Source organism: Pectinophora gossypiella, chromosome 1 (genome assembly GCF_024362695.1).
Source record: "Pectinophora gossypiella chromosome 1, ilPecGoss1.1, whole genome shotgun sequence".
NCBI lineage: Eukaryota > Metazoa > Arthropoda > Insecta > Lepidoptera > Gelechiidae > Pectinophora > Pectinophora gossypiella.
In genome coordinates, this window is record NC_065404.1 from 17345809 (window position 1) to 17359796 (window position 13988).

Below are 13988 nucleotides of genomic sequence, written 5' to 3' on the forward strand. Positions count from 1 at the left end.
TGTCAAATATGTTAGTGCGACAGAGTCCTAAAGTGGGTACATTATATTGCTCATGCCTGTACGCGATGGGTTGATAACCTTTCATTACTCACTACAACGCCACGGCTAAGCTGTATCAATGACAGGGCATTATTCCGGGCTAATTTAAATCTGATTTTAAATACTTATTAAAAAAAACTTGAAAAGAAATGCAAAACCAAAGGTTGGGCTCTATCTATCAGGTTTAAGTACTTAGTTCATCTTGTAATGGTTGTACCTCTAACTGTTTCAATTGGATCGTGTAGTAGGTTCAAGATAAATTATGAAATTCTGATTAAGTACTTTTTAGACACATCTAAAACAAACGAAAATCATTTTCTTTTCCTATTTAACTTATTTACGAATTTTAAACAAAAAAACGTAATAATAAGTCTGACATTTTATCACGTTTTTCTATAATGACGTCACAGTGTGCTTTTTCAAACAAATTCCATAGTAAATTCGTGTTTTGACGTTTAGTCAAAAGTAACTGATTTGACTAGTTGAAAACTAACCTATTGGGAGATTGGGACATAGTCGTAAGCTACCGTCCATGGCCGAAATTAAATTCTGTGACTCGGTTTATTATTTACCGTAACCAATTATCAAATAAATTATCAACCTTTATGAGCCCTGGCATGGTTAGAACATGGCAGGCTGATCACTCGATTGGCCGAAAGTAAGATGATCCGTGCTTCGGAAAGCACGTTAAGCCGTTGGTCCTGGTTACTACTTACTGATGTAAGTATTGTAGTTAGTCGTTACATGAGTCACGTCAAGGGCCTTTGGCGGCTCAATAATAACCTGACACCAGGGTTGATGAGGTTGGTCATCTACCACACAACCCACACGATAGAAGAAGATTTGTCAAATAGATACTTACGCACACAGGCGGTGAACAAATAAATGTTTACTACCCGCAATAAAAAACGTATTTGTAAAGTTAGACGACCTGAATCTAGGTCTTCCAACAGCCTCAACCCCACCAAACCCATTGATGGGGAAATAAATGGAGCAGTGGATCACTAAACTGTAAGTACCAAAACACCATTAAAGTTGTAAAGTCCATCCCATACATAGTGTTATCATTGACTGACCGGCTTACCAGATGCCTAAGGCAGGTATCACACGACGCGGTCGACGGCGCAGTGAGGCGATACTCGTGTGTCAAAAATCGACGGTTTACATACAAGTCTATACTACCTTGCCAACCGCTTTAATGCCATTCGCGAAAAATATACAATAAAATATACAATAAGTACAATAAATGCGGAAAAAAAAGCAAAAAACAAATGCCGACCGCTTCACCACCAATCGTAACTGCGATGGCCTAAGAGTACTTTTAAAAAGGCCACATCGAAGCAAACAAAAGCAATATTGCAATTTGACATTGGCGCATATAAAAGTAAGTGCGCAATGCACACAAATGTCAAATAGTAATATTGTATCTTTAGATGAATTGCTTCGATGTGGCCTTTTTAACCCGTGGTCTACTGAAATCAAGGGCGTTTTTCAGGCGTACCTCTTTTAGATAATAATCCTTTCAGACGACGATTTTTTTGGATTGATTATGGGCGTGAGTTTCTGTGTGTATATGTATCTAGTAGCGCAACAGTCTTTGGCCACTACAGAATCTCCCCTTACTCCATCCAGGGTACCGGTAGGGCGCTGCGTTGCGGGCCCGAGCGGCGCCAAACCGTCGGGCTCTGCTGCCGTCGCGGCGGCGCCGCCCCTCACCACGGGCGACGAGAAAATCGTTGGGACGGCGTACATTGATGGCTGGATAACTTATTGACATATTTGTAGCTTTTAAAGTTTACTTAACTTTTAGTCAAGTCAATAAAGACAGAAGAGAGAAGAAGAGAGTAAATTATTTCTTTTTATTTTTTTTTGGTGCAATAAAGTGTATTTGTTTTGTAATGTATTGCCTTTATTGTAAAGCCGGAGCTTCCTAACTCATCATTCTTCTTCTATCGTGTAGGTTGTGAGGTGAACTACCAACCTCATCAACCCTGGTGTTAGGGTTATTATTGAGCCGCCAAAGAATTTCAGAGAAATATATCAAATAAATATACCTATTTTATTGTTTCATACTTTTTAGAGCATGCCCGTAGTCGGGTTTTAATTTTTAAACTTCAGTTATTATATTTTTTTTAACGGCCTCTGTGGTCCAGTGGTTGAGCATTGGGCTCACAATCCGGATGTCCCGGGTTCGAATCCCGGTGGGGACATAACACAAAAATCACTCTGTGATCCCTAGTTTGCTTAGGACATTACAGGCTGATCACCTGATTGTCCGAAAGTAAGATGATCCGTGCTTCGGAAGGCACGTTAAGCCATTGGTTCCGGTTACTACTTACGTACTGTTGTAATTGAGTAATCGTTACATGAGCCATGTCAGGGGCCTTTGGCGGATCAATAATAACTCTGACACCAGGGTTGTTGAGGTTGGTAATCCATACTCACAACCCAAACGTTTGAATTAACTACTTAGTCGGAGTTCAGTAATACCAAAGATTACCTTAACGTACAAACAAACTTTTTCCTTATAATAGTGCAGTTCCAATTTAATACAAGCGCCAATGTACTCGCTTCCAAACGAAACTACCGACGCATCCCAGTTCCGCGAATCCCCTTCAGGAACGCATCACTATGCTCAGTCGTACGCCTCACTCGGACCGCGTCGCAGCTCCAGGAGTCGGAAACTCGGAGGAACTTGGAAGAACTCGGAGCGACTCGGCGAAACTCGTCATGGGTATGGAGAAGCGAACGGTCAAGATTCTCATCGTTGTCATAGTTGCTCTACTTGTCATCGGTAAGTTGATGTCATAATTATTATTGGGATTTTTTATTAGATAAACTAATTAGTTACCTGTTGTCGTTACATTCTATTTTCATAAACGTTGGGACACCATATTTTTTATTAAATATTTTTTTTTATTACGGGTAACTTGGAGCCAGATACATACATACATAAACTCACGCCTATTTCCCACCGGGGTAAGCAGAGACTATAGAATTCCATTTGCTTCGATCCTGACACACTTCTCTTGCTTCCTCCACATTCATCAATCGTTTCATACACGCACGCCGGTTCAGAGTAGATCGTACTGAACATTTTCTAAGGACATCTCCAATTTGGTCAATGTACGTCCTTCTACGTCTTCCTCTGCCAGCCCTACCATCAGCCTTCGCTTTATATACCTACTGCTTTCGTAATCCTATTATCCTTCATCCGCTCTACGTGTCCAAATCAACTTAACATTGCCTTCTCAATCTCATTGTATCGTCTTTGACACCACATCTCTCTCTTATCACACTGTTTCATACTCTATCACTCAATTTAACACAGCAGATGCTACGAAACGACCTCATTTCGACGGCGTTAATCCTACTCTCATGCTTCTTCTGCCATACTCAAAAATCATTACAGTACTTCAGCGTAGCGACAAGTATTGTATTGTGAACAGTCTTGCATCTTGCGAGATACATTTGCTACTAACAACTGCATGCATTGCCCCATTCACTGAATTACCTACAAACACTCTCCTTTCTATATCTTTATCCACCAACCCTCAGTGGAGCAGCGTGGTGGAGTATGCTCCATACCCTCTCCGGTTGATTGAGAGGAGGCCTGTGCCCAGCAGTGGGACGTATATAGGCTATTTATGTTCTATATCTTCATCACAATTACCACCCCTTGTAAACATAGTACCCATACACAAATTTAATTCATTTGTTCAACCTTTTCATTCCCAAACGTAATTACGATAACAGTGAGTTTATTATCGGAATACCGGACTTCCAATAATATTATCATTGTGAATTATTTTATCTTAATTAAGAGGAAATCGTATAATAATATAAATACGTGCATGTACCTAGATACCAACTAACTGCTCCTGCAAATATTACAACTTTCACTTTTCTTTTAAATTACTTATGTAAGTACATTTAAGTAAATCAAGTTTCACCATTTGACAACGAAATTTACTTTATTATAGTTTATTAATCTTCAAAACTTCTAAAGGCGAGATGGACAGAACACATGTCAAGAGAATAACAAAGTACTTAAACCCCACGAAAAAACGAAACCAAAAGAGGCTGTCCTACTGTGTAAAACTTTACGAGATTCGATTCCCGACTGGGGAAATACTCTTGTTAAGCAAATACATTTAGATAGATAGATAAAAACTTTATTTCTTTTTAGTAAAAGTAATATCCATGTCTACCACTAAGTACTGATGAAGTTTAAAAGTTCATTGTAACTACTTATTTGTAAGGCTTCGCCAGTAGATAAGTACACAGAACCTTTGCATAGCCTACAACGATACGGTTTAAGAAATTTATTTCTCCAAAAGAATATAATTCACTTAAATAGAGAAATACAATATACCTTAAATTAAAATTATGTTAGTGAGTAACGGATGGACGCGTAAATGCCATTAGTGGTAAATAATTATTAAGTTTACAATAACTCAGAAAATCACTATGAGACCAACAAAATGTGCCAAAATAAACCCAACATTCTAGTATTTTATAATAAAGTTGTTTAAAACGATGCATTGACTATCGATATGGCCATGCTTTCTTTACGCAATAATACTACGTATAAAACTGTAACTTTCCGCCCGCACCAATTCGTATCTGACGCCGGCAAACATTTAGAAAAATAATAAAATTTTTATGAATTTTCCGACAGGTAAATCCACGTGATATTAACTCAGAATCATGGTCAGAATCATTCCCATCAGTATTTGTTACGATGTCATTAACACTCTGTATAAACTTGGGAAACATAATGTAGTTTGTATTTAAGTTGTAGGTACTTACCTGCCTAACTGTTTTTTTAATTAAAGTTTTTTCAATGGTTTTCTTTTCACAGGTGGAATAATTGGATTGCTGCTTGGACTTCTGCTAAACCAACGTTATGTTCGTAAGTACATAACACTGCTGGTCATGGGCGTCCCCTCAATTAACCGTAGAGTATGAAGCACACTACACCACGCTGCTCCACTGCGTTTTGATGGAGATGTTTTACGGCTATTAGCCGGGTCCAACGGCTTAGCGTGCCCTCTGAAACACGGAATCATCTTACTTTTTCTGACAATTATATTACCATGGCTCCAACTTTCTAACCACTTTTTTATATGCCATGCCACTTGGCTGAACCCAGCACAAGCCTAAACCAATGACTCTCGAATTTGTTTTCGAATTCATGTTTGGATCATAAATGAGTATCACGCGCTCAGCGGCGAAGGAAAATATCGTGAGGAAACCCACATTTTCGAGAAATGCATTTTCGGAGGTGTGTGACCTAACCTGTATTAATATTGGGCTCGTTTTCCTACGTGGGTTACAAATAATTAAATTTATTATAAAAAGAAATATCGGGAGTCTCATATCCCCATTTAAACGCGGTAAGAACCCGTTATTATGTGTTTTAATTATGACAATAACCGCGTAAACTTAAAACAGAGGATTAGAAAGTCAGACAGGCAGTTGTTTCTGTAAAAAACCGGACCTATCAAATCTTCAGGTTAGGTAAGCGGACCCTGTGAAAAACGGGACACTGCTAGGGATATAATGATAAACCACTTGGTTGGATGTGTAACCACTAGACGACGAAGGCAGTTCTTCAAATCAATAGTTGAATAGAATAGAAAGAATGTAATTTGTTTATTATAAAAGGAACAAACAAAAACGAGACAATAACATCACTTAAAAATTTCACAAAACAATCGCAACAACCTTCCGAAGCACGGAGGAGCTCGAGATGAAAACTTTTTTTTTGGTCACCCATCCTATGACCGGCCTTTGCGAAAGTTGCTTTACTTCAACAATCGCAGGCGAACGCGTTAACCGCTGCGCCACTGAGCTCCCCTCTCCCTTCATGTACAGACTCGATCTAATTACAAAAAATACCCTTTCAGTAGTAAACAAGTCATGAGTGAAGCATGAGTCATAGTTAGCCTACATTTTACCTTTCCAATACCCTGCAAAGTGCAGTAGAAGGTTAATGGAGGTTACGTCACACAACGAGGTGCGGTGTGACCGCGATAACGTTACATCACGCCTGTATCCTATTTGTTGAATAAACATTTTCTCTCTCTCTCTCTCTCTCTATCCCGAAGGGGTAGGCAGAGATTTATAGCATAATACACTCACTCTTCGCTGACTATGAAAACCCCATCCTGAAAACCACGTGGTACCAATTTTCTATGAAATCGATAAGATTGCTTTTTTCCCCATCATGCGTGCCACGTGATTCTGTTCGTATTTTGACAGAACGTCATGACTTGTTTGGGTTCACATATTAGCACCAATCGACAAAACGACATATATTTATTTCGTCAGAATCGATAAAATGACCGTGACAATATCACGTCGCGCATGTTAGCCCTACTCACATGAGACGTGTTGTCTTATAAAAAAATTAAATTGTTTAATCATAATATACAGGGTGTTAGTGACATCGTAACGAATACTAAGGGGGGTGATTCAGACCATGATTCTAAGTTAATATTAAGTGGAATTTTCCGTCGCAAAATTCACGGTTTTTTTTTAGTTTTTTTAAATTAATTTCAATTTTATACTTTTGCGATGGAAAATTCCACTTGATATTAACTCAGAATAATCAGCTGAATCATCCCACTCAGTATTCGTTACGATGTCACTTACACCCCATACAAGTACATATGGTAGCCATACAAGTAGGTATGGGTGTTAGTAACACCGTAACGAATACTGAAGGGGATGATTCAGACCATGATTCTGAGTTGATATCAAGTGGAATTTCCTGTCGGAAAATTCATGAAAATTTTAGTGTTCTTTTTAAATATTTTCCGTTCCATACTTTTGCGATCGAAAATTCCACTTGATGTCAACTCTAAATCACGGCCTGAATCATCTCCCTCAGTATTCGTTACGATGTCACTAACACCCTGTATTTCTTGAGGAGCTCGGTGGCGCAGCGGTAAACGCGCTCGGTCTGCGATTGTTGAAGTTAAGCAACTTTCGCATGGGCCGGTCATAGGATGGGTGACAAAAAAAAACATCTCGAGCTCCTCCGTGCTTCGGAAGGCACGTTAAGCCGTTGGTCTCGGCTGCATTAGCAGTCGTTAATAACCACCAATCCGCACTGGGCCCGCGTGGTGGTTTAAGGCCCGATCTCCCTATCCATCCATAGGGAAGACCCGTGCCCCAGCAGTCGGGACGTTAATGGGCTGGTGATGATGAATACATTTCTTACACGGTAAAAGAGCCCTCAGCGCTACTAATTTGTCCGTCAACGTAATGCGTTTGTGTGACCTCACAGAGTTGGAGGTTTGGCCGCGGTCAGATGACTACTATACCCACTGGGAGCAGCCCGTGATACAGTTCCGGCCACGCGACCCTGGCAGCTGGCACCACTGGGTACAGCGCATCAATGACTTCTTGCGAGGTGAGCATTATAAGCCTTCTATCGTGTGGGTTATGACGCAGCAACACGGTGTCAGGATTATGATTACGAGTATGATCTGTTTGTGGGTGATTGGACGTATGTGTGTCGCGAGTGTCTGAGGTTCTGCGAGGTGATGAATGATGTATGAAAATTAATAAAGAAATTGTTTACAGTTAAGTTTCATAGGTCTAATTATATTATTATTTATTATGAAAGTTTATATTGAAAGTTTCACGGCGCATTGGCGCTTTTGCACTGTAAAGTCATGAAATGTACATACATACATACATACATAAACTCACGCCCGTAATCCCTAATGGGGTGGGCAGAGCCACAAGCAATCAAAGACAACTTGCAGCCACTGTTGATACGGTGTCGTAAGCTGGATATGATGAACCTTATGGTGATAAGGGATCAGCCTATCGCCCATAACATTAGTCCATCATGTTAGAGGACACAATCCCTCTGTCGGTCATGAAATGTAAATAAATAATATTGAGCCGCCAAAGGCTCAACATGGCTCTTGTAATGATTACGTATTTATATCAGTAATAACCAGGACCAACGGGGTAACAGGACAGGATGTTGCATGATGAAATCACATGACTGTCCGAAAAATAACATGGCACTTTCTATGTATGTCCAGCTTCGGTCACATAGTCACTTCCCATCACGTGAGATAGTGGTTTTATGTTTGCCTATCTTCCATAATTAGTATAAGGAATAATACTACGTATAATATAGAATAGCAACTCTCCGCTCCGCGCGTCTGAGCTAGGTTTCCCTCACTCCCCCTCGCACATAGTTTAGTCTTCAATCGTATGGCGGCAACCGTCACACACGCAGATCCGCGTGTTTTGTTTGATTGTTTGTAAAACATACATACATACATAAACTCACGCCCGTAATCCCTAATGGGGTGGGCAGAGCCACAAGTAATCAAAGACAACTTGCAGCCACTGTTGATACGAAGTCCAAAGATGGATATGATGATGTTTGTAAAAAGTCAGCGAAATAACAATTTTAGATAACATAACATTTCATCGGCGGCTATCGCCTTTTAGAAACGATATAAGAAGAAAAAAATTGTATTTGTGTATACTAGCAGATGTTTATAAAACAAACCTTAAGTATAACTATGCTAACTTTGGAAACTAACATTTACAATAAATCGATAATAGATCCGCGTGTACGATAGTGTCAATGTGTGTTGTCTGTGTAAAACGAGGTTGTTTACATGAAGTATACCCTTAACCGCACAGAATACGAGACAACAGTCCCGGAGGACCCGCCCCGCGCTCCGTGCACCACGCAACGCCGTGATCAGTACGCACTGCGCTCCGATACGTGCGACCTAGCCATGAGGATGTGGTCACCCTGCACGGCTGATGAGTTCTACGGATACGCTGCCGGGAAGCCCTGCGTGTTCCTTCGCCTGACGCATGTGAGTTGAGTGCCGGGTATGGAACAAAAAGGTGGTTTAAAAGATTCTTCTTCAGCAACGATCGCGTCATCTACCGGGCATTATTTATTTATTTATTTATTTATTTATTTATTTATTTATTTATTTATTTATTTATTTATTTATTTATTTATTTATTTATTTATTTATTTATTTATTTATTTATTTATTTATTTATTTATTTATTTATTTATTTATTTATTTATTTATTTTTACAGTTTTACATTCAGCCATTACAGTAAAAACCAATTCGACTGAAACAAACACATATAAGACATAACAATTATCAATTATCTATTACTAGATGACATAGTGGACTTCGTATCACCCTTTTCCATATTTTCTTACCTTTTAAACCGTCCCGGGACTTCCACGAATATTTCAAGACTAAAATTAGCCAGATCGGTTTAGCCGTTCTGGCCTTTAGAGACTAATGAACAGCATTTCATTTTTATATACTTGCATAATATACTGGGTGTTAGTGACATCGTAACGAAAACTTTGAGGCCATGATTCTGAGTTGATATCAAGTGGAATTTTCCGTCGCAAAAGTGTGGAACTCAAAATATTAAAAAAAAAACAAAAATTGACATGAATATTCCGACTGAAAATTCCATTTGTAGTAATAAGCGGTGCTGATTCCAGTGCACACCATCTAATTTAATTTGAAGTTATAGCTGTCACATTCTTATCCGCTGAAAAGTACAGAGACAGACGATTGACAGCTGTTATTTTTTACTCCTGGATGCAATTCAAATGTTTCATTTTGTCTACAGATTCACTACTGGGTCCCTGAACCGTATAACATCTCCACACCATTGCCGATCCCGATGGAAATGCCTGAAAACTTGAAACAAATTATGGTAAGTGAATTTATTCGTAAATACTATAAGTATCTCTCTCTCTCTCTCTCTTGGATCCGTCCCTCATATCTGAGGATCATGGTCAGCATCAGGGTTGCGAGGAACCTTCATGCTGACTCTCTTGGGAAAATAGAAGCAGTGGTTTCCAGTTGCCTTCTGCCCAAGACATTTTTGAAGTTATTAAACTCCAAGGCCGCTGTTGCCTCTACGGTCGGTTGCCCGACCGGTGGTATGGTTATACCGCCATTGCTCGGTCGCCAGAGCCTCGTACGTTATCGAGCAGGGAGCACCGCGGCGCCCAGTGGACACCGCCGCCAGCGACTCATGACGAAGCACCGACGAGCGCAGGTGAGGTTGGCAGTTGGGCCGGATATAGGTGTTCCCTTTACTCTCCTTATACGTATCAGGAAACATTCATTTGGAAACCTAGGACGTATCCTAGGACTTCGTTTATCTTCCGATTACCTACTTGTGATTAAGTAGGTCAAGGGCGTATCCAGCCCGGGGGTGTCACCAGGTCGAAGACAGCCTATCTCCGTAGAGAATTACATAAAATTGCAATGGCCACCCATGACCCAACCTGACCATGATGTCATAGTGAGATAGGGCCCTTACAATATTATTATCCAATATTTCGACTAGTTATAATCCCCCTCCCCCTACCCCCTCCCACCCCCACTTGCCTCTGCCTACCCCTTACTTGGAAACACGCCTGATATTAAAATGATGAGACAAAATACTGCAAGTGCGTTATGAACGGACAACACTATTTTTGACAATCCAGCAACAAAGACCAGCACATCTCTACGGTGACTTCGTGTGGGTATCCTGCGATGGCGAGTTCGGTGCTGACCAGGAGAACATCGGTCCTATCCAGTACATCCCGGCCAACCTGCCGCCAGGGTTCCCCACCAGCCGGCTGCATACAGCTGACAGGATCCCAAGGTCTGCGCGCAACCTTCCGGACCAGATTCCACCGCCGTTGGTTGCCGTATTCTTTGAGAATCCTCGACGTAAGTTGGTTATTTGTTAGCTTCATTTTCGTTACAGATATCTGATACATTACAATACAATACAATACTATACAATACAATAAAATACAATACAATACAGGTATACTTTATTGCACCATAATAAAAAGAAATAGTTACAAAGAGACTTTATTTAAGTATATCTATGTTATGTATTCAGTATACTCAATGCTCCTACCTCCAAACGTCCTCTCTAGTTCAGTGGTTGCGCGTTAAGTTCACAATACGAAAGACCCAGGTTCGAATCCCGGTGGGGACAAATAAAAATATTTTATGGGTTCTGGTTCGGTTAGGACATGACAGGCTGATTACCTGATTGACCGAAAGTAAGATGATCCGTGCTTGGGAAGCCACGTTAAGCCTTACTGATGTAAGTGAGTAATCGTTACATGAGCCATGTCAGGGGCCTTTGGCGGCTCAATGATAACCGTTGGTAATCCGAGTTGGATTACTAAGTATTTTCTTGTTTATTATTGAATATAAAAAAGTCTTGACCAGGGGCGTTAAAAAGGCCACATCGAAGCAATTCATCTAAAAAGCAATATTGCTATTTGACATTTGCGCATATAAAAGATATAAAAGTAAGTGCGCAACGCACACAGATGTCGAATAGCAATATTGCTTTTATAGATGAATTGCTTTGATATGGCCTTTTTAACCCCCCTAGATTTGCTTTCATATATTCTTTGTGTGTCCTAGGAAATTTATTCCTTAAGTTATCATGTTGATGTTTCCTCGTAGCTGAAGCGAACATTTTCATGGTTTATTTTATAGTATGATATTTGGTCCATTGCCAAGTATTGCCGAAGTGTGTAAGCTTCAGAATTCGTTCGGGGCTATGTCCTTGCTTTGTTATGTTATGTGCATAACGCCACCCTATAAGTACCTACTTATCAATCCGTCTAAATGACTGCAGCTTCACACAACCTGTTTAGCCGGGGAAAAGATGCTGCAAGAAAATCCTCGGCACAGGGCCCTAAACGTTCTTTAAAAAAAAAACATTAATTATTGTTATACAATTTAGTAATTTAGCCGCCTAATATCAGTTCCATGACATAACATAAGTTCAATACTATGTCCCAATTGGGGTAGTCAGATGTACATCCATTTGCAAAATGAACTAAGAACCTTCCCCTCACCGAGCTTTCTGTTAGATCAACATGATAGGTGGAGAGCCGTATCGCCGTCTATAATGGTCGAGCCAACATAATAATAATAAATATGGTTTTAAGTGTTAAGTGAATTTTCGATTGGCTCTAGAATGATGTTTCATAATTAATGTATTATCATGTCCAGGAGGAGTGCTCATCAACGTGGAGTGCCGCGTGTGGTCCCGGGACATCTACTATGACCGCTCCAGCCGCGTTGGCCGCGCGCGCTTCGAACTATTCGTTGAATAAGCACCATACAACATAGCATAACATAACATAGCATCACGCCTGTATCTCCGAAAGGGTAGGCAGAGGTGTATAATGCTTATATACGCCCACTCGCCAGCCAACACCCACAGAATAATACTTTCCTAGATTTCCAGGAACAGAGAAAGGGTTTAGTCTTTTAAGGAACCCAAAATTTTTATGTAGGTATGGAAATGGAGATTATAATTTAGGAATTTATAAAGAAGTACTTACTTACTTGCTGATTCGTCTACCTAAAACATTAAAAACAAAAACAATATTTTTGACATTAAAAAAGAATGTAATGTTACCTACTTACTTACTAATGTACTTATAGGTAGGGTTCTTGCTTAGAAAATACGACTTTCCTTACAGCTTTTGCAATCAATTAATAATAATTAGGCTGATTAATGTATTAAGATAATAGTTGTAAGGCGTTATAAGTCTGCTTAACAATAAAATACTTAGTTTTTCCGAAAAACGCCAAAACAAAATAAATATAGGTACTTATCGGTAATTACGTACAATAAAATCTTCGTAAAATGCATCATTATTTTGGTTAACTGTGAAATCTTACTTCTTACTTACTTCTAAATTTAAAACACTCCGTTGTAAATATTTCTTAAAGTAAATAACTTAAAATACTCATAGATTTATGTAATATAATTAATTGTTTAGAACTTTGTTGTCTGGCTGTTGTGTAAGTGTGATTTTTGTGAATAAAATAATACAAATTGTGTTTTATTCTTTGTCTTACCTTTCTCAATTTTCAATTATTTACAAATTGTTTATAAAGGTATCACTTTCTATAACTTTAAAAATAGCCGCCAAATAAGTAATCTAAGACAATTGTTTATCCCTTTCTGACACGTAAAATTTCTGCAAGGAAAAAAGAGATGAATATTCTAATGAATAATGTTGCCTACACTGAAAATAAAACGTAGCCAATAAAGCCAATTTTACGTAGTATTGCTGTTAATGTATTAGCTTTTAAATTTGGTAGAAAAAAATGTGTTAAATAAGTATTTATTTTAACCCCTTACCGCATGCGAAGCCATTTATGGCCTTTAAACTTTATGATTTTTTTTCTATATAAAGTGAACATCGAAATAAAATAAAATAAACTTTATAATAATTAGTGTTCTATTGTGAAGCAAAACGTATTTTTTTTTCTACGGTAAGTCATAAATGTCAAAAGTATTTGAAGTTATAATGCAAGGCGCCCGGCAAGTGAAATGCAACAAGTGCAGTGAAGTTTTGATCAATGAAAAATAATAGTTTATCGACGTTTCAGATCTTCAGTAAAAATAGTTATATGCTCATTGTATCTTCGACCATACCAACAGTAAGTTTTTTTGTATGTGCATTTATATTTATTTCACTTATGACCCTTTTTTTGTAAAATCCATATATGGCTTGGTATGCGTTCCCGCTAAATTGCTGTCTTGTCATATCTGGCTTTATATGCACTCAAAGGTATACAAATGCAAAAAAGCTTTTTATCATTTCTTCAGATATGGACTGTGCACGGTTTTATGGTTCTTCAAAGCATGTAAATCCTATCCCTGGTGATAGTTTTTTGAGTGAAGATGAGCTTGTTTCCGATTCTGACCGGAGTACGAACTTACTACGTCACATTCCCCAATAAAAAGCAATTATGTCCACAGCGACAGTTACATGGCACTGTTTGATTTCAAGCTTGCAGTTTCAGAACAAGACAAGGACACCCAGCCAGCCTTCTTAGTACACCGATAACGTCAAGAGCCGGAACTC

General features: G+C 39.1%; 1 protein-coding gene across 1 annotated transcript; it reads left to right on the top strand.

Annotated features, from left to right (window-relative positions):
- The first annotated feature begins 2709 nt into the window (after window positions 1-2709).
- LOC126370847 (sodium/potassium-transporting ATPase subunit beta-2-like) lies at window positions 2710-12861 on the top strand. The gene is made up of 7 exons (XM_050015932.1): window positions 2710-2833; window positions 4904-4954; window positions 7337-7462; window positions 8725-8906; window positions 9701-9787; window positions 10572-10800; window positions 12115-12861. Exons 1-7 carry the CDS (start codon window positions 2770-2772, stop codon window positions 12216-12218), a joined length of 843 nt encoding a protein of 280 aa, XP_049871889.1. The 5' UTR covers window positions 2710-2769; the 3' UTR covers window positions 12219-12861.
- The last annotated feature ends 1127 nt before the right edge of the window (window positions 12862-13988 follow it).